The sequence below is a fragment of the Centroberyx gerrardi genome, chromosome 4, assembly GCF_048128805.1.
Source record: "Centroberyx gerrardi isolate f3 chromosome 4, fCenGer3.hap1.cur.20231027, whole genome shotgun sequence".
Classification (NCBI taxonomy): domain Eukaryota; kingdom Metazoa; phylum Chordata; class Actinopteri; order Beryciformes; family Berycidae; genus Centroberyx; species Centroberyx gerrardi.
In genome coordinates this window covers 26,550,959-26,574,029 of record NC_136000.1, presented here as the reverse complement: position 1 = coordinate 26,574,029, position 23,071 = coordinate 26,550,959, and the positions used below count along the sequence as shown (strand labels likewise).

The 23,071-nt window shown below is 43.5% G+C and overlaps 2 protein-coding genes across 3 annotated transcripts in view; one reads left to right on the top strand and one right to left on the bottom strand.

The window, feature by feature from the left end:
* Positions 1-868: 868 nt before the first annotated feature.
* LOC139910543 (purine nucleoside phosphorylase-like) lies at positions 869-11,072 on the top strand. Of its 2 annotated transcripts, none has more exons than XM_071897857.2 (6): positions 869-993; positions 2,180-2,349; positions 2,490-2,593; positions 4,260-4,435; positions 9,295-9,485; positions 10,449-11,072. In XM_071897857.2, the coding sequence occupies exons 1-6, from the start codon at positions 962-964 to the stop codon at positions 10,643-10,645; spliced, it is 870 nt and encodes a 289-aa protein (XP_071753958.2). In that variant the 5' UTR covers positions 869-961; the 3' UTR covers positions 10,646-11,072. The 2 variants fall into 2 exon arrangements, with proteins under 2 accessions (XP_071753958.2, XP_071753959.2); XM_071897858.2 differs by having other exon boundaries at positions 962-993; positions 2,186-2,349.
* A 5,895-nt stretch (positions 11,073-16,967) lies between these two features.
* The window catches only part of hydin (HYDIN axonemal central pair apparatus protein), an 86,082-nt gene continuing 79,978 nt past the window's right edge, over positions 16,968-23,071 (bottom strand). Inside the window, exons 85-93 of the mRNA XM_078283009.1 lie at positions 22,917-23,026; positions 22,326-22,548; positions 21,846-22,055; positions 21,046-21,209; positions 19,771-19,921; positions 19,302-19,532; positions 18,980-19,204; positions 18,589-18,870; positions 16,968-17,724 (exon numbers count right to left, since the gene is read on the bottom strand). Of these exons, the coding sequence (XP_078139135.1) occupies positions 17,497-17,724; positions 18,589-18,870; positions 18,980-19,204; positions 19,302-19,532; positions 19,771-19,921; positions 21,046-21,209; positions 21,846-22,055; positions 22,326-22,548; positions 22,917-23,026 (1,824 nt within the window). The 3' untranslated portion in view covers positions 16,968-17,496. The remainder of the gene's footprint in view (positions 17,725-18,588; positions 18,871-18,979; positions 19,205-19,301; positions 19,533-19,770; positions 19,922-21,045; positions 21,210-21,845; positions 22,056-22,325; positions 22,549-22,916; positions 23,027-23,071) is intronic.

Sequence of the window (23,071 nt, the reverse complement as noted above, 5' to 3'; positions counted from 1 at the left end):
GCTCCTAGAGGGACAGAAGAACATGAACACATGCTGCTGTTAGTACGATCCTCAAGAGCTAGGTCCACACTGTCTACTAAACATAAGGCATTGACAGAAACTGGCCACTACAATATTTAGGAGAGAGACAGAGAGGCAAAACAAGCAGATTAGCCTCCTACTCTACCTGTTTCTGGTCAGGTTTGATTGTCATGGCTGGAGGGTCCAGTAGATATGTGGTGGCTTTGGTGTCATGCTGGAAATGGAACTGGACCTCTGGAGCAATGATTGGTTCCATTGTCAGTGTGTTTGTATCAGTCTGTGTGTGTGAATTTATCTATGGGCTTGTGTGTATGTGTGTGTGTAGGTACAAGGAGATGAAGTACCCAGAGAACAATGAGAGGCTGGTGATCCAGCCTACATCCAACAACTCTGCTGTGTGTGTGTGTGTGTGTGTGTGTGTGTGTAATCTGGCAGCATGTGAAGTGTTTGTAAAACTGAGTTTAGGCACATGCACTGGACTCTAGACCCCTGGCTGTTGGTTTTAACGAGTCTGACCAAGCTCACTGAGCATTAGGTCATGTTGGTCTCTACTTTTTCTTTTCATTAAGAAGGATTTTTTTTTTGTCTTTTTCTCACCTTTCTTTCTCTCTCTACCTCTCTCTCATTCTTGCTCCAACTGTTCCCAGCCCTGTCTCTATCAGAGTATGGATAAGTCAGCTGTCTTCTTCAGAGGGACCGGCAGCCTCCGCAGGTCCCGCCCCTTCGTCCTCCACCCCCGTGACGTCACCACACAGCGTGACCTCCTCCGACTGTCGCCGTCAGCCGTCCGCCGCCGCTGAAACTCCATCAGCCCAAGGAGGTTCTATATTAACCATCAGCCGCACAACTAAGCTACCGTAAACTCACCACGGGAGCCACGGCGTCAACAAGCAACTTAACACCGTCTCATCAGTAGATTCGTCCCCGCTCATCATCAGATATGGAAGCAGCGTCGTCCTCTAATCAGTGCAGGTAAGACAGATAAGGCTGTATGTTGCGTGGAGGGACAAGAGCCCCTCCTGGCTGCTTCATGGTTGTCAATTAAGGCGACGCAGTAACATTCAGTGATATCCAATGATGTTCAAAGCACAAATCTTGATACAGACTAGGCTATTTGAACGGTTTATTTTCAGGATCAATGGGGGCTTCCCTTCAGGCCAGAGAATAAATGAAACCATGCTCGCATGCTGACGGAACCTCCTATTTAACAGGTGTTTATCTAGGTGTGTAGGTTATCTATAAAGGCTTTTTTGTAAACAACATGCAGCTTTTTTTACATAAATAATTCGAATTCCCCTCGTGAGTCAGCGCCGGCAGCACCACGGACAGCTCCAATACTGTCACGCAGCTGTTGTTGAAGTTAGCCAGTTGGTTTAAGTGTGGCTAAGTTATGTGAAGGGCAACTTATGTAACTGACAGGCTGGTTCTGACATCCATACAAAGCCTGGGTTCACAGGTGCCTTTACAGTGCAATGAAGGGGTTATTTGTGGGGTGATAATGTGGTATGGATCCCCCTCATTCTGAAGTATTTTCACGCTCCTTGATCATTTTTTCAGATTCTATACAGAAAATCTGCTCAATGTCCCTCTTGTAAAAGTCAGCCTGTTGGCAGGAGAATTGTTCACATGTTCTCAACTCAAGTCTCTGTGTCAAACACTCAATCTGTCAGCCTCATGCCCTTATCTATACATGAAACAATGCTAACTGTATGAACCAGTTTTACTGCATGTTAAGGTCATGATTATGATCAGAGATATGGTACATATCCTGCATTCATTCTTTTCTTTGTCTCAGGAAGGTCTGCTGCTAAGATCTTAGTAATGGAATTGTCAGTTGTGTATGTTTTTATTACCCACATTTGGTATATTCTTGTTTATATTCTATTTTTCTGATGTAGTCAAAGACAAAGTTTCATCTTAACATCTATCAGTCAGTCTGACTGGCTGTGTTTGTTGAATCCTAATTCTAAATATGAAAATGATGTTGATTAGTATTCATGATGACTCCATGATGATAATTATGTTTTGAATGATAATGATGATGGTGATAATGATGATAATGATTTTTTATGCCATGAAATGCCATTGATTTATCAATATCAGAGACATGATTTGGTATTAATTGAGATGAATCACTATTATTTTCTGTTGTTTTCAGCTACAGTTACGACGACTACAGGGAGACGGCAGACTGGCTGCTGTCCCACACAGAGCAGCGTCCTAAAGTGGCCATCATCTGCGGTTCAGGTCTGGGCGGTCTGGCAGACCTGCTGGACAACAAGACTGTCTTCCCTTATAAGGACATCCCACGTTTCCCCACCAGCACCGGTAGGCTGTCTCTGTGTGTGTGTGTGTGTGTGTTTGTGTGTTTGAGAGGGGTTAAGAGTGAGAGAAAACTTATTGTAAGTGTGTGTGTGTGTGTACCATACATAAGCATCCTAACAGCTGCTCATATGTCCGCTGGGCAGCGCCAGGCCATGAGGGTCAGCTGGTATTCGGGAGTCTGCAGGGTCGTCAGTGTGTCTGCATGCAGGGACGCTTCCACTTCTACGAAGGCTACAACATACACACGGTGAGCTAGTTTAGTCCTGACGAGTGATGACTGCCAAACAGAATCCACACTGTGTATATGTAAAGGTTTAATTTTTACATAACATTTTATGTTGCATTGTATCACATTACTTCCGCTAATGTTGCTTATTATTACTGGTACCCTCAGATGAGGTGTGTGTAGTGTTTTGCAAAAAGTGTGATTTAGCATTGCAAACTGAGTGAAGCAGAAGATGTGCTTGTATTTTTGCAGACTTGATTTAGGGATTTGATACATGACTTTCAGGTTTTAGTGATTGTGTTTCATGTTCCAGTTTTAGTGTGTAAACAGTTGTGAAAAACTGTAACAGGCAAATCAAAAGGGGATGGGGTTAGACTGTACATCAATCGCAAATGGTGCAGCAATGTGACAGTGTGGGAGCAGCTCTGTCTATCTGATACTGAATTACTATCAGTGTCAGTCAGACCTTATTATTCACTAAGGGAGTTTCTACAAATAACATTCACCCTAAAGCCAACACAAAGATTGCCACTGACAACATTTTTAATGTCATTCAGAAATTGAAACTCTCCTGATGCCCCAACATAATTTTAGGTGATTTTAATAACTGTAATTTGAAAAAATCACTTACTAATTAATATCAATATAATAATAACTCGTCACAACAAAATCCTGGACCCCTGTTATGGGTCCATCAAGGGGGCCTATACTCCTCTGTATTGACTTTAATACTATTCAGCTGCACATGCTGGCTGATAAACTGCTGTGTAATCTCTCTGGACAGGAACCTTGTGGAATGGATAACAGACTTTTTGACTAACCAGTCCCAGCAAGTTAGGGTTAAAAGGGTGTTGTCAAAAGCTCGGCTCATCCACTGGTTCTCCTCAGGGCTGCGTCCTCTCTCCTCTCCTGTACATCCTTTTTATAAAAATGACTGTAGGAGTTTGCACAAGGACAGACATATTGTTTGTGGAGGACTGTGTGATCATAAATCTGTTACAGAAAGGCGAATCTGGACACAGGCCGGTAGTGGACGACTTTGTGGAATGGTGGGACACCAATTTCCTCCACTTGAACGTGCCCAAAACAAAAGACATGGCCATAAACTACAGGAGACCACCTGGGACCCCCTCCCACACTGTGATTAAAAATGAGGAAATACAGATCAGGGGTCAGCAGCTACAAGTACCTTGGAACAGTGGTGGACAACAAGCTTGAATTTGAGGAGAATACAGATCTAATCTGTAAAAAGGGACAGCACCGACTCTTTCTGAGGAAGATTAACTCTTTTAATGTGAGCAAGACAATCATGTCACTATTGAATCAGTACTTATCTTTTCGTTTTTAGCCTGGTTTGGTAACCTAAATGTGTCTAACAAAGCCAAACTAAACAGGCTGGTTAGGATAGCCAGCAAGGTCATTGGAGAGAACTGTATAATAACTTCAAGCAAGACTAAGACTAAGAACTGAATTTTGTGGAAGCGTCCTTGCCAGGAATTGAACTCGGGTCTCCTGATTGAGAGTCTGCAATCTAACTCCCTGCGGTACACTTTCACCCACGTGACCCACAGACCGACAATGCGATACATAGAGCCCCTGCTGGCTAAAAAATCGTAAATCCATCATAGCAATCTTTAAAAAAGGCAATGGCGTCTATCTCTCAAGCATGACATGTTTCTTTCTCCAGGTGACGTACCCGGTGCGTGTGTTCTTCCTGCTGGGTGTGGAAACTCTGATTGTGACGAACGCAGCTGGAGGGGTCAATGGCAGCTTCAACGTGGGCAACATCATGCTCATTAAAGACCACATCAACATGCCAGGCTTTGCCGGGCAGAACCCGCTGTGTGGGCACAATGATGAGAGGTAGAGCACACACACACACACACACATAGGAATAGACATACTAATTATTTTGCATGGCATACAATTACATACACTCTCTCCCACTAGTCATATAAAGCACAGTTTAAGAGCATCAATTCAACAAGATCAACAATCAATAGGATCTTTACATATGAACCTTTTCAAAGATAGTAGCTAGCAGATATAGCTTCAAATGTTTTCGCTAGCAACATTGATACATGTCGGACTTCAAACGTTGTTCGTAATGCAGGTTGCATATGACCAAGAGGGACTCTCGCCCCTTGTGTGTTCGGTGTCTCGGCCAAGGATACGCTCTCTCTGACCCATTTTTTTGGTAACGACTGCACCAGCCTTCCAGTTGGAGTTATCCGCCATCATGAGGAACTATTTAGTTTTCTGACCAGCATAATGCCGAATGGCCTACAGGTGCTCTGGATGAGGCTGACGAAGAGGAAGACATTGATTTATTACCTTCGGGTGTCGCTGCACACCTTTCCCCGCCTCTCTCTCAGCATTCGCGCCAGGGAGAGCAGGAAGAGATACCACTAAGCTACCTGCGGGACTACCACACCGCCCAGTGGGGCTCTGAAGAGGAGGGCGACGGAGAAGAGCTGAGTGAGGAACCATACATGGCAGCCCAACAGGTTTCGGCTAAAGATTATACGACTTCTGGAGCAGGTTGTCAAAAAAATTAGGGATTCCTTGCTCAGACCACGAACCATTGGCTGGAGCGTATTTTATCGTGGCTGTGGCACTGTCTGTGCATCAGTCTTGCCTCATTTTTTCTCCCAATAATCGGAGAGTAACTTGGGGCCTAATCCTGCTTTTCAGCCTAAGGTTATAAAGGCTGGATTTAGATCTGCGGTCATTGACCTCTCCGCCTTTCATTCTCCTCCTTTTCAGTTGGATGAGGGGGAGCAGTTACACATCCTGTGTCCTGTGCATGCACTCTCGGTTGTTCTAATCAGCTAACCACTGCAGGGCAGGTGCCCCTAGAGGGCCTCAGGGCAGATTCTATCAGGGTTGTGGCTGCTTCTTGGGCATTGTTACAAGGCATTTCATTGGAGGATGTGTGTGCTGCTGCCTCTTGGGCTGCCCTACACACCTTTATTGAATTTTACATCCTTGATATGATGGCCTCTTCATTGGCACATTCTATACAATTCAATTCAATTCACTTTATTTGTCCCCGAGGGGCAATTGCAGAGGCACATAGAGTAGTACAATTTACAAGAAACAATTATCAATTAACAAGAAACAAACAATTAAAATAAAAACGCACATAACATACAGTACAACAGTGCTGATTTAGAGGTATGCATTGTATGGCATACAGTGCAAAAATAAGCTATACCCATTATGATACTAATATAATACTAATAGTAGTGCAATAATAGTACAGTGCAATATACACAGTATACATGATGGGTAATTATATAATATATAAGTGCATAGTTAGATGTAACATAGTTGAGGCACGGTGGCAGTCTGCTACGAAGCGGATGGATGAGGTAGCAGTCCAAGGCCGAGACCATGTGCAAGTCACTGTGTGGGTGTGTGTGTATGTGTGTGGGAGAGAGAGAGAGAGAGGTGGTTTAATGCATGAACCATGTCTGAGTGAGTGGGGGGTCGCGGTTAACAGGGTGAGCAGAGAGTCAGGGATGGTTGGGAATTGAGGAGCTGAACAGCCTTGGGGACAAAGGTTGCCCTTCTCCTCTGTGTCCTGCAGCCTGGGCAGCGAAGCCGGCGTCCTGAAGGGAGCCACTCAAACGCAGGGAACAGGACGTGTGAGGGATCCTTTAGGATCCTGCCAGCTGACCTTAGCATCTGCTGCTTGCATAGGGTGGAGAGGGCTCTGACAGGGAGTCCAATCATTTTGGAGCAGACTTTGACTGTGCTCTGCAGGCGGTTTCTGCTTTGAAGGCTGATAGAGTGAAACCAGCAGGTGAAGGAGAATGTCATGACACTCTCAATGAAGGAGTAGTAGAACGATGTGAGGATGTCCTTGCTGACCCCAAAGGAGTTGAGCTTCCTCAGGAGATACTGCCGCTGCTGGCATTTCCTGAGGATCTCCTCTGTGTTGGAGGCAAATTTCAACAGGTTATCGAAGATTGTGCCCAGGTACTTGTACTCCTCAATCTCTACGGGCTTCCCATGGATAGTGGTGATGACTGCCGCAGCCAGTTCCCTCTGCTTGTTGGAGAAGGTCACTACCATCTCCTTGGTCTTGTTCACATTGAGTTCCAGGCAGGAGTTGTCACACCGCTCCACAAACTCATGAAGGGCTGAGCTGTGGTGCTGTGAGGGGCCTGAAAGCAGAGATAGGAGGACTGTGTCGTCAGCGAACTTGACCAGGTGACAGTTTGGCTGGGTGGACCTGCAGTCATCAGTGTAAAGGATGAAGAGCAGGGGTGAGAGGACACAGCCTTGCGGGGAACCAGTTGAAGTGTGTAGGAGGTCAGAAAAAGTGTTGTTGACCAACACTCTCTGTGACCTGCTAAATGACGTAATGTAATGTAATGTAATGACCTGTTGGAGAGAAAGTCCATTATCCACAGGATTAGTCAGTCATCTAGGTGGAAGCAAGTGGTGAGTTTCTCAGCAAGAATGTGTGGCTGCAGGGTGTTGAATGCCGAGGAGAAGTCTGCAAACAGGAGTCTGGCTGTAGTGTTGGGGGATTCCAGATGCTTATGGATGGTGTCTATAATGAATGCCTTTGCATCGTCAACCCCTCTGCCTGTGCGGTATGCAAACTGGAGTGGGTCCATCTGTGAGTCTGTTGCCTTGATGATGTGGTTTTTGATGACCCTCTCCATAGCCTTCATCACAAGAGAGGTGAGAGCCACAGGCCTGAGGTCATTCAGGACCTTGATAGTACCCTTCTTCGGTATGGGAATAATACCGTTTCCACAGCTGGGGGACTATGCCGCTGGTCATGGAGCTCTGGAACAGGAGCTGGAACACGCCCCCTAGCTGTTCTGAATGCTGCCAAATGTTAGCTGTCTACTGTAATAAGTTAGCCCTGTTTTCTGCTTACATCAGTTGCAGGTAACAAATTACCAGATGTTCTAACTAACTCTATTAGACTACTCGATATTTACTAGTAGAGCGGTGAGCTTCTGAGTGGTATGCTTTGCCACTTGCATGTTATTCATATGGTCAGGTAGTCTTCAACCTGTGAGGTAATGCCTGTATGCTATGAGGGTAGATTGTTATTGTTTGTCAAATTGAGGCTTGTTTGCCATGACCATCCAGTCAATTATGGGTGTTATTTTGGCTGGCCTGTTCCTGCTTTCGGGCCTGCAGTAGTTTCCAGCAGTGCTGACCATCGTGATCAGCGAGGGTTGGGCGTATACATTATGGCAATAGTACGAACTCGAGTTTGAAATGAAGTAAAACGCCGGGGTTGTCCTACAAGGCCTCACTGACACTCACAGGAGCTGAATGATGTGCCAGAGGAAGACAGTCAGTGACAGTATAGCGCCTGGGCGGGCTGAGTGACGAACCCCCTGGGTGGTCCTATCACAGCCTGTCAAGGCCAAGGTAAGACTTGGTTGGGTGAAAATGGCTTATTGCTTTATTCAGTGGTGCTGCCTGGAGACAGCAGACAATAGTACAAATCTCGTTCTCATTTGTAAAACCAGGGTTGTAGCACAAACCCAACATTTAGTTGCACCAGTACTACTGTTCCTGTCCAAGTACAAGCACACATACTCAATTTTGAACACTGAATGTTACAGGAGATCATTTTAACACCATCAAATAGCATTAAGCCAGCACTTTCATCTTGATATCAGTGGACCTCATGGACACAAAGCAGGAATACTTTTACTTGACGCCAGCCCCATGTCAGTATCCATGCAGCAAGCATGTGAAAAGTGGGACTTGTACAGTGGCCACACCTGTATCTTTGTTAGGCTTGACCCGATTAGCGGCTGGATTCACAGCAAAAGAGGCGGTGGTACGGTGCAACCAAAGGTGTTTATTCACCCACAAAAATGACATAACAAGACAAAACAAAACTAGTTTGCAAAAATGAGAGGCATGGCTGTGAGCAGCTCTCCAGGGTCCTACCAACAGCAGAGTCAGATGAACACTGGCAGCCTTTTATACTCTGCCTCAGGTAATTAACCTGGATGCTACCAACTATAGGGGTCACTTAAACAATAGCATTCAACAATACAATATACTGTCCCTTTAACCTACCATTCTACATATCTATCGAATACATACAGTGAAAATAGATATTGCTCTCAAACAATAAATACTGCAACATATAAACAATATACATTTTAGTTCAAACACACACACACACAACACCCCCCCTCTGCTATAGTAGCTGGAACACAGACAAGACAGCACAGGTAAGTGATTGCATGAACCAACAATTAAAACCCTTACATTGCACCACTGTAGTATTGCACTTAGAAATATATATATTGCACTTAAGGTATTGCACTTAGAAATATTGCACTTGCCCATACCAAATCATGACATCAACCAAACAGTGAAAACCCATTCCATGTCAGGTTAAGTACTGAACATTTGTTTGTTTCCTTCAGGTGGAGCTTCAATCCTTGCCCATGCTGAGTAACTGCTCCAGCAGGACAAGATAAAATAACTCACACAAACAAACTTAAAATGTTTAGTAAAATATATATTCAGTAAAATACTTTAAATCATGACTCGGTTTGCAATTATTAATGCTGTGCAAATGTTACTGTACAAACTATGCTGTGCAAGCCATTCAATAAATCAAGTGTACAATACAAATGTGCAAATAGTGCAAAGGATTAGTAACGACGTGCGCCTTTGTTACAATCTTATTGACTATTCTGTACCATTCCTTCACTCCTCAGGTTTGGAGTGCGTTTCCTTTGCACGTCAGATGCATATGACCGTGATCTGATTGCTCTGGCCAAGCAGACAGCAGAGGAGCAGGGCTGCAGCACCTTCCTACAGCAAGGGGTTTACTGCATGGTGGCTGGACCAACATTCGAGACCGTTGCAGAGTGCGGAGTGCTGCAGCTTCTGGGAGCTGACGCTGTGGGTTAGTATGGATCCCTCATGCCCACATAAAGGGAGATTGTCACAGGAGGGGCAGCTTCTCAACAATACAGCAGTCATACTGTATGTAGACAATCGCAAGTGCACAGCATACTGGCCACACTTGCATTCATGCAGTTAAGGTCTTATTCAGGTGAAGCTGTTTACATGCACTTTTGATACCCTGCAGTATATTAGTGGAATATTTTGTGAATGAAATAGACAGAACAGATAAAACAGTCTGCCAGCAAGAGTATAAAAAGGTGCAGCTGCCAGCTACCCCCTACCTCTTTGACTGAGCAATAGTAGGTTACTTCTGATGCAGGGGAAAGAAATGATGATCCCAACAGTAATAGTAATGCTGCTCACTGCCATGTTTTGTTGACATCAAAACCAATAATGCGATGCAAGTCTGAGTTTGCACAGACAGTGAAAACAGTAAGATGTTTCCATGCCACAGTAACCTTTTTTAATCTGGGAGTAATCAGGTATCTTAACTAGGTTTCTCATAATCAGAGTAAGAGCTATAAATGAGTTATGACATTTGCATGTGTCAACCCAAAGAACATCTTAAGAGCATCTGTATCAGTGTTTGTGATAACGAATGAAAGGTTTTTAACAGTAGCACTAAGTAACAGTAGCAATTGTAAAATTTCAACCTCAACCTCAACATTGTGAGTATTGCTGTTAACGGCATAGAAACAGATGCTGCTTTGAATAAATAATCATGATGGCATAGCCAAATGGAAAAAAGCATACGTTTGGTGATTAATTTCTCTATATATAATAAACAATTGTGTGAAGGTGGAGGAAAATTGTGACCTAAAAGTTGCTCAGGCTTCAGGACACATCCAAAACGTCCCTTTGTGTCTAAAAGTCATGTAAGCACACCTATAACACACTAAATTGGAGTTTCTTAACATTCTGACCCTCCCTCTCTCCCTTTGTCTCTCTTTCCTCTGTCTAGGTATGAGTACAGTCCCGGAGGTGGTCATGGCTCGTCACTGCGGCCTGCGTGTCTTGGGCCTGTCCCTTATCACCAACAAGGTGGTGTCAGATTATGCCAGTGAGGAGAAGGCAAACCATGACAAGGTGCTGGAGACCACCCGCCGCCGAACCCAGGACCTCCAGAGGCTCGTGAGCCACCTCATAGCCAAGATCTAGCAGCTTCCAGTCTTCATCTAAGATCCACTGGGGAAAAAAATGGGATGGGATTCAACCAAAGCTATTAATTCAGTGGTCAAGTCAAAGAAAGGCAATTTACAGCTTCATGATAAAGTCACTGGCAAAGTCACCTTTGAAAATAAGATGCTGGGCAAATGGTGAGTTATCCAAGCTGGGGTGGACAAGTAAATACTTATTTTCTCTTTACAATTTGGCTAAAATCTATAGTTAGCAAGGGGGATGAATTCAATTTTCTCCCTCCCCTCAAAGAGGAAGTAGTAAGTAGAGAGCAGAGCAAAGGCAAACTGCATGCATTGTATTGCATGTGCAACTTTGCAAAATGAAAGCAATATTTGGATACACTCGTCATAGCTGTAGACATCCTCGAGCATTTGATCAGCAACTCTTTTAACACCACTTTCTAGTGCTATTACAAGATGGCTTTCACAAACAAGAAAATGTGGGGAAAAAAAAACTTTAATCAATTTGAAAGTCCACACATGAGATGACGGGTGTCTCCAAAATGTGTTTAGAAATATATGGGTGACGGATTGACTTTTGCTGCGTATTTGCTTGAATCTCAGCCCTCGTCTGGGGCAGTGTGGTCTGCTGGCTAAGATACCATTCCCTTATTTAAAATGGCCATATATCCATATATCCAAGATCATGTATCAATGAAGAGATGTTAGAGGAATACAGTGCTTGCCATTTTAGAACTGTGCGTCTATCCTGCCTTAGTACTGCAGTGTTGTTGGGATTTTCTCAGTCATTCCTGTTAGAGCTGGAGTGACAGCACAGCAAGCATGTAAAGGGACTTCTAAATGGGACTAATTTGATGGCGACACCTGAATATTCTCGTGTACAGTATTTAAATAATGTCCTTACTTTCTGCTTATGGTTGGTCTTGAGGTTACAGTGTATAGAAATTGATCAAAATCGATCTCTGATGCACCTGATGTGTGCATCACGTCACGTTTGTCATATGGAGATGCACAGACAGCAGACCAGCAGCATTGTATTCAATCCACAGAGTCTGCCGATGTGAAAACAAAAGTGAAACTTAGCATTCCACAATTTGCTCCAAACTCTCCTGTGTAACATGTCTTATGATGCCCTACAAATTTTAACGGTTATTACCTTGTGGTATGTAAGTTACGTTATGGAATTAGGTAATTGAACCGCGTTGCAGTGCTTCAGTGCATAGAATTGAACAAACGGGTCTGTACAGGATCTGTGCTTGTTTACCATTCTGGAAACCGCGTTCAGGAGGAGTGCGCTTCTTGTTGAGCTAGGGAGGAGGGGTCAACTTTGATTTTTTCTGTGGAAAGTATTGTAAATGCAAAACATTCAGAGTTGTTTATTTTTGAAGCGGACCAATCACTTATCTTAACTAATCTAGTTATTGATGAGAGTATGTGACAAAATGACAGAGTCATTGGGCCTGGTGCAGATCAATCTTAAGCCTTGGGAAAAGGAGTGCAGGGTTTTAGCTGAATCAGTGTCTGAAAAGCCTGTTCAGTATGATGGAGAGCTCTCTGTCTTAGAAATCTGGTGGATTACTAGATTTAATAAAAATATACAATACAAATACAATACATGATGTGCACAATATAATCTGAAAGTAATAGCCAAAGTCAAGTACTAGTCTGGTCAAGCAGTAGCAGTGATGTATGAAGGTTTTGCTGTGGTGGATGGCATTTGGATCAAAGTTATTTGCACACCAAAAGACTGCACGGTAATATCAAGCAGGTCTTAAAGGGGAATTCTGCTCAGAATGAACACTCAAGCCTAACATGTCATCCAAATGTAAAATCTGGGGCTGCTCCATATACAATGAATAGGAGACTGATTTTGTAGACCCAAAGCATTAATTTGTAGGCCCATGATTGCTTTATTCTATAGTAGTTTATCAGTTCTGAAGCATAGAATGCACCGTCATCTCCAGAAAAGCCTAATGGATAGTGTCACTGTTACCTACCATATTGTTCCAATTCATTCTGTTTGGGGCAAAAACCAGATTTCAATGGATTTTTAAGGTTTCAATTCTGGTTCTTTTGGACTTGAGCGTATTGTGGTCTCCATCGACCACAATATTCTCATAGATTATCTCGAGAACTGGGTTGCTCTTTCTGAATGTGTCCTAAACTGGTTCTGAACTTGATATAACTTTTGGTGTTGCACAAGGAAGCTGTCTTGGTCCCTGCTTTTTTAACTATACATGCTTCCATTGGGTGATATCATCATTGTCAATTTCCATAGCTATGCTGATGAGACACAGCTATACATTTCTGTAGAGCCAAATCATACAGATGCCTTAAGCTCCCTCACTACTTGTCTATTTGCTATCAATGATTGTATGAGTACAAATTTCTTAAAACTAAATGAAGATAAGACAGAAATCCTTTTGGTTGGCCCCAAAGCCAAAAGGGAGGAACTCTCCACTTGGGAACCTGAATCCTTGGATCAAAACAGAAGTAACAAGCCTGGGTGTTATTTTAGATTCCAATTTAAGTTTTAATTCTTATATAAACAAGGTGACCAGAACAGCATTCTTTCATCTTAGAAATATTGCCAAAGAAGTATGGCCCTTCCTAACCCAGAAAGATGCTGAAAAACTAACTCCCGCGATTGTTACAAGTAGACTGGACTACTGCAACGCCCTTTTTACCGGCCTTCTAAAAAGTCTATTGAGAGGCTTCAACTTATCCAGAACTCTGCAGCTAGACTTTTAACAAAAACAAGGAAGCGAGAGCATATCACTCCAGTTTTAGCTAGGCTACATTACATTGGCTCCCAGTACCTTTTAGAATCAATTTTAAAGTCCTTTTACTTGTATACAAAACTATTAATGTCTTAGGGCCGGCCTACATCACAGAATCCCTACTGCTGTATATTCCTTCAGGAGCCCTCAGGTTTTCTACTGGTTTGTTAGAAGTACAAAACCCCAGTAAAGAATATTAAAGAGATGGGCTCTGTAAGCATTTTCAAGTGACTGCTAAAAACTTGTCTTTCCAGCTTAGCTTTTAATCAGCCTTCATTTTAACTGTTTGATTTGATTGTGTTCTTTTAATGCAATTCACGTTGTCTATCTTCTTTTATTTGCATATTCTTATCATTTTATTTTTACTTGATTTTATTCTTTCAATGCAGTTTTTGTTTGTTCTTTTATATATATATATTATATATATTTTATATATATTGTTATTATTTAATTTGTTTGCTTTCTACTGATGTAAAGCACTTTGAGCTGCATGTTGTGTATGAAAGGTGCTATACAAATGAAGGTTATTATCATTATTATTATTATTATATATTCTTAAATTAGGTCTCATGTCTTAACACAGAATGTATTTTCATAAAAGATAGTACAACTCTTAAATAAAACCTACAGACGACAATTGTACACTAGTATTTTCTGTCACGGACAAGTATATGTGTTTGTGTGGGTGAGTGGGTGGAGAGGGAGGTGTGTGTGTGTGTGTGTGTGGGGGAGGGGGGGGGTCCAGTAGTCTTACATTGAACCATTAAGAACAAAATTGGGAAGATATTGGTGCCAGACTATTAACGGTAGATTTTTTGTGAAAACCAATGAGGATATTGACTAGTTATAGTGCATAGAGGTTATTTAATCAGGTTTTACTTTATAGGGATTATAGGGCCATCCAGACTTGATAAGCCTGACAACCATTGCATATGTGTCCTCTGTGCTTATGCTGTCAAAGAAAATGTGTGCACATATTTCATATTTCATTGTGATAATGTTGATTTGTGCACGACTTTTGAAATCCTAGAACAAAATAATTTAAATAAGGGAACTATATGTAGTGCGCAAGAATTAGGTCTACTTGAAAAGGAAAGTGTATCTCTTGCACCAGTAGCACATGGAGGGTGGAAAGTGCCAAAAGTAAGGAGAAGGAAGCTAAGATTAAGAAAAGCTCTCACCAACGCCTGCGCCAAGCCTACATAACTTTTTTTAATGCATAGTCCACATGATAGTAATGGCATTATGTTATTATCCAGCTGAGCACATTTAACAGTAGGTGGATTTTCTGAATGAGTTCTCTTGCCCTCTATTTTGTTTAAATATAACAAAGTCTTAAAGGAACAATCAGTAATAGTTTACTGGCTCGTGGCACAAAATAACCATAATATAGCAGGGGTTCGCAAGTGTTGTTGATCAATGCCAGTCACTCCACTGTTCAATGGCTGTGCAGGACACACAAGCAGAGAGTAAAGCGGGGAGCATCTGAGAAACCTTTTATACCTAGCACTAACAGAGCGAGCATCACACCTCCGAGGCACTTCCCCCCCCTTCTGCTAACAACTTTTCTGGGGGATACCCTGATACCCTTGTTCTAGTTCCTATGGCTGCTGTTAGATTGCTGATTGCTCCTTTTATTCTTGGTAAATTTCATATCCACGTTGGTGCAAAAATAATAATTTAGGCCGTGTTTATGTATAGCGTAGCTATCCTGATGAGTTGTCAGGTGTAGCGCTGACGTTCCAGGTAGGCGTTTCAGTGACTGGAGCTCTTGTATGTTGAACCTTTTCACACCTCATACACTCGCGTGCACACAGACCATAGGCATAATGGAAACGAAGGTCCAGGATCTACCGGTGATATTCTCCGTACTCTTGTATTCTTTATCATTCATTCAGTTTGTTTGTGATACGGGACATTTACTATCGCAACCACATATGTCATCAATCACCAAGCATGCCAATCATATCCCAACCTCATCCCAAATGGATTCTGCCTTGTCTGACACCTCTAGCATTTTGACTAGTCATAATGTAATGAGAGATATCTAAAATTCACATTTTGACTAGTCATAATGTAATGAGAGATATCTAAAATTCACATTTTGACTAGTCATAATGTAAAAAAAGATATCTTAAATTTGCATTTTGACTAGTCATAATGTAATAAAAGATATCTTAAATTAGCATTTCGGTTGGTCATATGAGAGATATCATAAATGCTAATTTACAATATCTCTCATTACATCATGACTAGCCAAATGCTACTTTAAAATATTTCAGATATCTGAAATGAGAACTACTGGAACTATCACTTCTAGGCCTGTACTGCTACAGCAGCTGTAGTAGTAGCAGCAGCAGCAGCAGTGTTGTTGCTTGCCACTACTGACTAACTACCACCCGTCTTAAAAGTTCTGCTGCAGCAGCAGCACCCAGCACGTTCCCTACCCCTGGTGCAGCCCCTGGTAAAGCTCTTACTGTGGACTTTGACAAGGGCCTACAACCCGATAAGATAAAATAACATAAGATAAAATAGCACCTTATTAATCCCCTTTGGATTATAATGAATCCCATTGGGATTAAGGGGGATTAATAAAAGGCTTAATTGGGAAGCTACTTTTCAGGTAGGTTTCAGGTTTTTTTTTTTTTTTCTAGTTAATTTTGATAGTTTGGACTGGGTGGCGGGTTTGCGTCTCTTTGTGCCAGGTTGGTGGGACGCGAACCGCACCTCAATCGCGACCGCCAGACCACCTTTTGTAGGCTTCTGGCTGGCAGGCTAGCTTCAGCAGCAGGCGAACTGCGTCTGTTCGTACCAACCACCAGCTCTTCACTGAACTGCGTTTGCTAGCCGCCACGCCACCTGGTCCAAACTATCAAAATTAACTAGAAGAAAAAATAAAAACTAAAGAGAAAGTTTGCAAGCACGCCCATCAAGCGACCAATAGCTACATGGTCTGAAATGAGGACTGTGTAAAAAGGTTCCCAAAGAGAGCCTCTTGCCGCGGTCCAAGCATTAGCTTTACCAGCACTCAGGGGAGTGTGGTGTGAAGGTCATGACCTCAAGCGAGGCCTTTTATGCGAGGCCTTTTATGCCTTTTATGCCTGCATAATGCATTTACAAGTCAAACTTTTCAAGACGAATGTATGTAAAATAAGTGTGTGTGTGTGTATGTGTGTGATATAGGCCTAAATGTTGTCTAACAGCCTTGAAGCATAAACACCCGCCAAGCCTCCAGCCAGTCCAGCTGCACCGGGATGAAAGCGGCGAACAACTCAGAGAAATTAGAGAAATTGTGTGGCTGAGCTCAGAAAATAAATAAAAAATAATACATGTATATGAATAGAGTTAAGCTGTCCAAGTAGTCCATTTTGTCCAACAATGTCTGATAGGAAATAATTGCAATATTTGTGTGAAGAATTCCCTGTAAGTCTCCTTTTTCCGCGGCCGTCACACACTCACCTCTTTTCTGATTGTCTTTCCCAATTGCGCAATCCTTATAAGCAGCTTGGATGCGCGGGCGTTAACACACACCCAGGAGGTCGCTGTGAATGGGGGAAGAGGTTGTCACGTCTGACAGCCTCGACTGAATCTGGATCTTCAGTTTAACAATTGATTGTCTTTTTGCTTTCTTCAATGTATGAATGAATTTTTTGAATGAATGAATTTATTTATTTACGTGTTATGCCACTTAGGTGGCCCATCCCCCAATTTAGATTGACCCCCTGTGGACATGAGTATGTAATGACAAGCCAAGGCAGGTTTTCTCTGCAGAATTTATTCAGTTTAATCATTAAAACATTTAAGAAGGCACATTTATGAACACTAGCAATACAAAACATAAATACACAAAGAGCTACTCTGGGTTGTATTTTTGGCTTTAACATAGCAATTAAGGCGTTGGATAGATTAGATAACACATAACTGAGGCATCATGAATAACTCCACACTATAAATCTGTAAAACTTTATATAAAAGTTTATTTTGTATCTTGAGTCTAAAGGGTTGGCTATGTGTGTTTGTACTTTGGCGTCTGTGCGTGTATGTTCTTGTGTGTGTGTGTGTGTGTGTATGTGTGTGTGTGTGTGTGTCTCTACGACACACTCTCCCTCTGGCCTGTCTCGGGGCAGTAGCCCTTCAGGTAGTAGACCCAGCAGCAGGTTTTGCCGAGGCCCTCGGAGCGTTGGGTAGAGACGGTCAGCTTGCCAAAGCAGGGCCCCCGAGAGCCTGCCGGAGGGGCCTCAAATGTCACCAGGATGTTGTGGGTCTTTTTGGAGCGGATGTTGTCCACCCCTTTCACGCTGAAGCATGGGTTGTCCACCTAGGAGGGGGTTGAGGCTTAGATTAGGTCGATTATAGATTAAACATCAAGTAGAGCAGCAGAATAAATACCTGTGAGGCAGCCTTGAGCAAGGTGCTCAGCCCCCGGCTGCTCCTAAATGCTAAATGTGGGTAACTGCATGAATCTGAAGCACAGCACTGTGGAAAACAAGCATGCTTCACAAACCTCCCTAGATAAAGATTAAAAAGGTACAGAATGAAGGATGGAGTAGGCTTTTTGAATCAAGCAAGAGAGAGGGAGAGAAGCAGAGGGAGAGAGAGGAAGTTCAATAGCAATAATTTCAGGCTTAGAGAAAGTTATTGATGTGGGGGATATGTGTGGGTGCATTGTACAGCAAGTCCCCTGCTATTGTTAGATGATATTCCCATTGCAACAGTATGTGTGTGTTTCCACTACAGTACAAAGAGTGAGGAAGACAATTTGAAAGAGAATTTGAAAGAGAAAGAAAGTATGTAAGTATGTAAGTGTAGACAATCTGTAAATAACAGGCTTGTTAACTCAGGGAGAGGGGCAGGCGGGAGAGAAGGAAGAGTCACTAATGGAAGGACAAGGTCAGAGACAAATTTTCTCAACTGAAGGAAGCAAGACTGCACCGCTCTCTTTAACTTTCCAAAGCTCAATTTAAGCCAGCTGGCTTAACATTGGCTGACAGAATGCCTATCATAAATGTTGGAAAGTAAAAGAGCCTTAGAAACCATGTTAGAAATCACTTTCATTCCCACTTACATTTATGCTCCTTGAAAAATATATCACTCTTTTTGGTTTTGTTTTCATTCCTTGATCTGGTTATTACCCCGGGCCTCAGGTCATTACAAAGGAGTGTGTGTCCCACCGGCTCCTCACCTGGAAGGAGAAGGCAGCGGTCTGCAGGAAGACATTCTTGAAGGGGATGGAGACGTTGGAGCCGGCCCTGATGCTGAAGGGGCCCTGGGCTTTGGGAGGGAGGCAGGTCCCATGGAGGGGGAAGATGTACTCACCGCCAACGCTTGAGGACAGGGTGAGCTGGCCCCTCACCTCCCCCAGCTGGTGGGGTTCGAAGCAAACCTCCACGCTGGCCTCTGACCCCGCCTGGAAGCCTGGAGAAGCGCTGATGTTCTTGTCCACAATGAAGTCTGGGCAATCAGTCTGGAGGAGAGACCATGACCTTTTCACTAACCCGTTTTACTTGCCTAAACCTAACCATTAGCCAACCTTTAGGTGAAAATGGTGTGTCCAATTCATGCTGTTCTCTTACCCTGCAAGAGTACTCGGCCTTGACGCGGGAATAGTTGATAAACTTGGCGAGGGCAGAGTGGCTGCTGCCCAGAGGAGTGTGGAAGTGGATGGGCTTCTCTGGCGGTGGGGGCAGCGCTCTGAGCAGCAGCTCGTAGTGGAAGTAGCCCAGCTCATTGTTGTGGAGACTCAGCCGGGCCGTAGACTCTCCTGCACGCAGGGGCTGGTACTCAAAGCTCAGAACGCCCTGACAGAGAGGACACACACACAGTCAGTCAGTGAATACGAGCGGGTGGGCACACAACTGTTCTTCCAATAAGGCTGGAAATACACTTAGTGTCCACCTTGGACTGTCCTGGCACAGTGTGCTGGGGCGGGACACTGATGTCGGGGCATTTACACTCGGAGGTGAGGGAGGTGGATGCGGTCAGGGGGTTCTCCACCCGCACGCTGGCCGAGACCGTCTGACGGACAGCCGTCACCAGCTCCATGGTGGACAGCACTCCTGGAGATGTGGCCTTGAAGACGACGTGGTAGAACACGTACTCACCAGACACCTCGTTACGGAACGTCACCTGAGGAAGGGGGTCAAAGGGTGTGGTGAGGACAGGGTCGAGAATAAAATCAAGTCTGGACAATGATGACAGTAAAGTGTTCTGGACAACATACGCACTGACTAGAACTGATTTTAGACCCATGCCTTGTTTTCTTCTGCAAATTGTGTCTCAACCATGTAATACTGTACAGGCTGGAGAGGTTGGTAGGTTGTGTGTGTGTGCGTGCGTGTGTGCGTGTGTGTGTGTGTGACCAGACCTTGGCATTGAACACCGCCTCCCTGTATGTGAAGAAGGACATCTTGTAGTCTCTCTTGGCCAGAGCAGGAACATCGATATATTCTAGACCCTTCAGGGACACCGTAGCATCTGGCCTCTCAGGCTTCACAATCTCTATCACCACCCGGAACCTGGACACATAGAAATACTCCTGAATTTACTGTACATCTGTCTTGACAGGGCTTGCTTCTTTTCCCTCATTTTCAATGGAAAGGAAGCACAAGTGTTGTGTGTTTACAACACTGCTGACACCTTTGCATTTCTGTGTCTGTGCGTTTCTATGTGTGTTATTCAAGAAGGCTCAGTCAAGACTATTCTTCTTGAGGAAGCTTAGATCCTTTGATATTAGCAAGAAGTTTCTTCATGTTTTTTATCAGGGAATCTTAGCTAGTGTCCTCTTTTATGCTGTGCTCTGCTGGGGGGGCAGCATCACTGCGGATGATAAAAACAGGATCAATAAGATGATCAGAAAGGCTGGCTCAGTGATTGGCCTTACCCCAGACTCACTTGAGGTCACTGTAGAAAAGAGAACAAGGGCCAAACTAAAAACAGTTCTGTATTTTGAAGGCCATCCATTACACAGTGTTTTTAACGGACTCAGAAGCTCATTCAGTGAGCGACTAGTGATGTCTCAGTGTTCTACTGAACGACTCAGAAGGTCTTTTGTTCCAGCAGCGGTCAGATTTTTTAATGAGCACTTTTACATGTGGTCTAGATCCATAGCACCTTTCAGCTGTTAATTGTGTCTCAAATGGCTTTTTACGGTGTTATTTATTTGTTGTGTACTTTGAATGCAATGTCTATATTGTTTGTTGTCTGTATGAGTTGATTTGGTGGCAAATGAGTTTCCCCACTGGGGATTAATAAAGCTGTCTAGTCTAGTCTAGTCTAGTTATCTGTGTCATTCCATTCAGCTACACAACACTTAGATTATGGATTATTAGAAAAAAATGATGCTCATTTTATGCCTTTTTTGGAACTATAAACAACTAGATCCTGTTCATTTCAATTGTTTGGTGGAACTATGGGTGCTAACTCACTGTGTATTTGGTGGTTTGACTGACATGAGGTGAACAAATAATGTGTTTGAACAGATAAAGAACATGGCATCAGATAATGAACTGGCATTTTGGGTGACCTGTTCCTTTAAAGATTATTGTCTTGTGCACAAAACCAGCCTGTCCACATTACATATGCGCACATACATGGTGAGCATGCATGCGTGGATGCAGGTGTGTGTGTGTGTGTGTTGTACCTCTGCAGCTTGCTGAGCCAGTTGTGTACAGGGAGCAGCTCTGTGTGCTGAGTCTTGGCAGGAAGCTCGTAGATAATGGTGGCCTCCACCTTGGGAGGCTCAGCAGTTCCCTGCAGGGAGTACAGCATGCCTGTACCATCAGGGAAGGAGAGAAACACTGATCCCTGAGGAGAGGAAGAGGAGAGACATAAGTTAGGATCTGAGGTTGAGGTCAGGGAATAGGTTTATGGAGAGGAGAAAGAGAAAACAGGGACAAGGAAGGAGGAGATCACTGAAGAGGAGAAGAGAGGAGAGAGCAGCAACGGAGAGGAGAGGAGAGAAAAGAAGCAAAGATGAGAAGATGAGAAGACAGGGGGGAGGAGAGAGGAAATGAAGGAAAGAGAGGAGAGGAAAGGAGAGGAAAGGAGAGGAGAGGAGAGGGATTAGGGTTAAGGATTACAGGATGGCAGAAAGAGGTTGGGGTAAACAAAGTTCAATAGTCAATAAAAGGTTAGTCTTTCCATACAAGATGTTTTTAAAAGCTTTTTCAAGTGTTTCTCTACAAGATCATTCCAAAGGTTAGTTCAGTAAAGGGTATTTTTACAGGTTGGTCTTTTTACACAAAGTGTTTCAATCTTTATCTACAATATACTGTATCTTTTAAAGGCTAGGGTTCAATACAAGGCCTTTTTTTGTAATTCTAGGCTTTCTATAGAAGACTGGCCATTTTATACAAGGTGTTTATTATACAACTAAACATTCTTTACAAAGGCCAAGTGATGCTCTGCTAGGGGTGTTTTTAATGGTTAGTCTTCCTCTACCAGGTGTTTTTTGCCCTCAGCAGCCATGGTCAGTGGTCGGTAGGTGATCTCATAGGTTTTGGTTTGGAGGGGTTTGAGGATCAAGGAGGGTGCAGCGCTCCACTGCTCGCCCTCAATGACAGGTTTGAGGCTCCAGCGCTGGTTTGTGGGGTTTGACACAGTCAGGGTCTGGATGTGAGAGCCACGCACCGGGCAAACAAAAGTCACCACCTGGAGACAAAGAGGACAGCAGGCGGGAAGAATTATGCAATGGGTAGTTATATTATCTGTAATACTTTTTACTGAAAGGGTAAATACCACCACCTTTTTACCACCTAAGATACTTGAAGGATTAAATCTCAGGCAGACACAGAGAAGGACCGGTCCATCCTCCCCCTCCGTTATTTTATTGGGGGGGACAAAAACATAACTTGATTGAATTTATAGAACTTTCTTTCTTCCCTACTGAACACATGTACAATAAAAGTGCATTAATCGAACCTCTTTAGTAGCAGAGGGCACGATACAGGAGCCCGTCAGGGTGAGGGTAACAGGTGTGGAGCAGCCCTCGATAAAGCAAGACAGGTTCTCGTATCTTGTGTCATTACTCAGCTCCACAGGGGCAAAGGTCACGTCAAAAGGAACCTCCATTCCTGGACAGATGTAGCCCTTGGCTGGCGTGATGGACACCTCTGGAGGAAAACCCTCTACTTCCCAATGGAACCTGGTTAGATTAGATTAGATAGATTAGGTGAAATTATAATGATCTCTGAGGCAAAATTGTTTACTATAGTCACAAGAGAAGACACAAAATAATGTGGAAACTAGACTACTAATTCTAGTTTCAATAGTAATCATTTTAGTGTTAGAAAAATGTATTGAGGTGAAGTTTGTGTACGTATAGTGTAAGTCCCCTGTTGATGTTCTCAGTTGATATCTCTTTTGCAATAGTGTGTGTGTGTGTGTGTGTGTGGATGCATGTGTATATTTGTCTCCACCGCAATGTGCATGTGTTTCCATGAGAGTCTGTATGTGCTCCACTCCAGAGAGAAAGAGACAGACAGACAGAGATGGATCACTCTGTAACCTTACTTGGCTCCAATGTCACCAGTGTTTATCATGACAATCCTCTTCCTGGCCTGGCAGCGCTGGACCACAGCCCCAAAGGCCAGGTAGTCCTGGTCCAGCTGAATCTCCACACCCTGGCAGTGAGGATAGGAACCACAACTAGTAACTGTTTGGTTAAC

Coding starts and splice junctions, on each gene's coding strand:
- LOC139910543 (XM_071897857.2), top strand. CDS start 962: ATGGAAGCAGCGTCGTCCTCTAATCAGTGCAG. Junction 2,350..2,489: donor ACGTTTCCCCACCAGCACCG/GTAGGCTGTCTC, acceptor TCCGCTGGGCAG/CGCCAGGCCATGAGGGTCAG. Junction 2,594..4,259: donor AAGGCTACAACATACACACG/GTGAGCTAGTTT, acceptor TTCTTTCTCCAG/GTGACGTACCCGGTGCGTGT.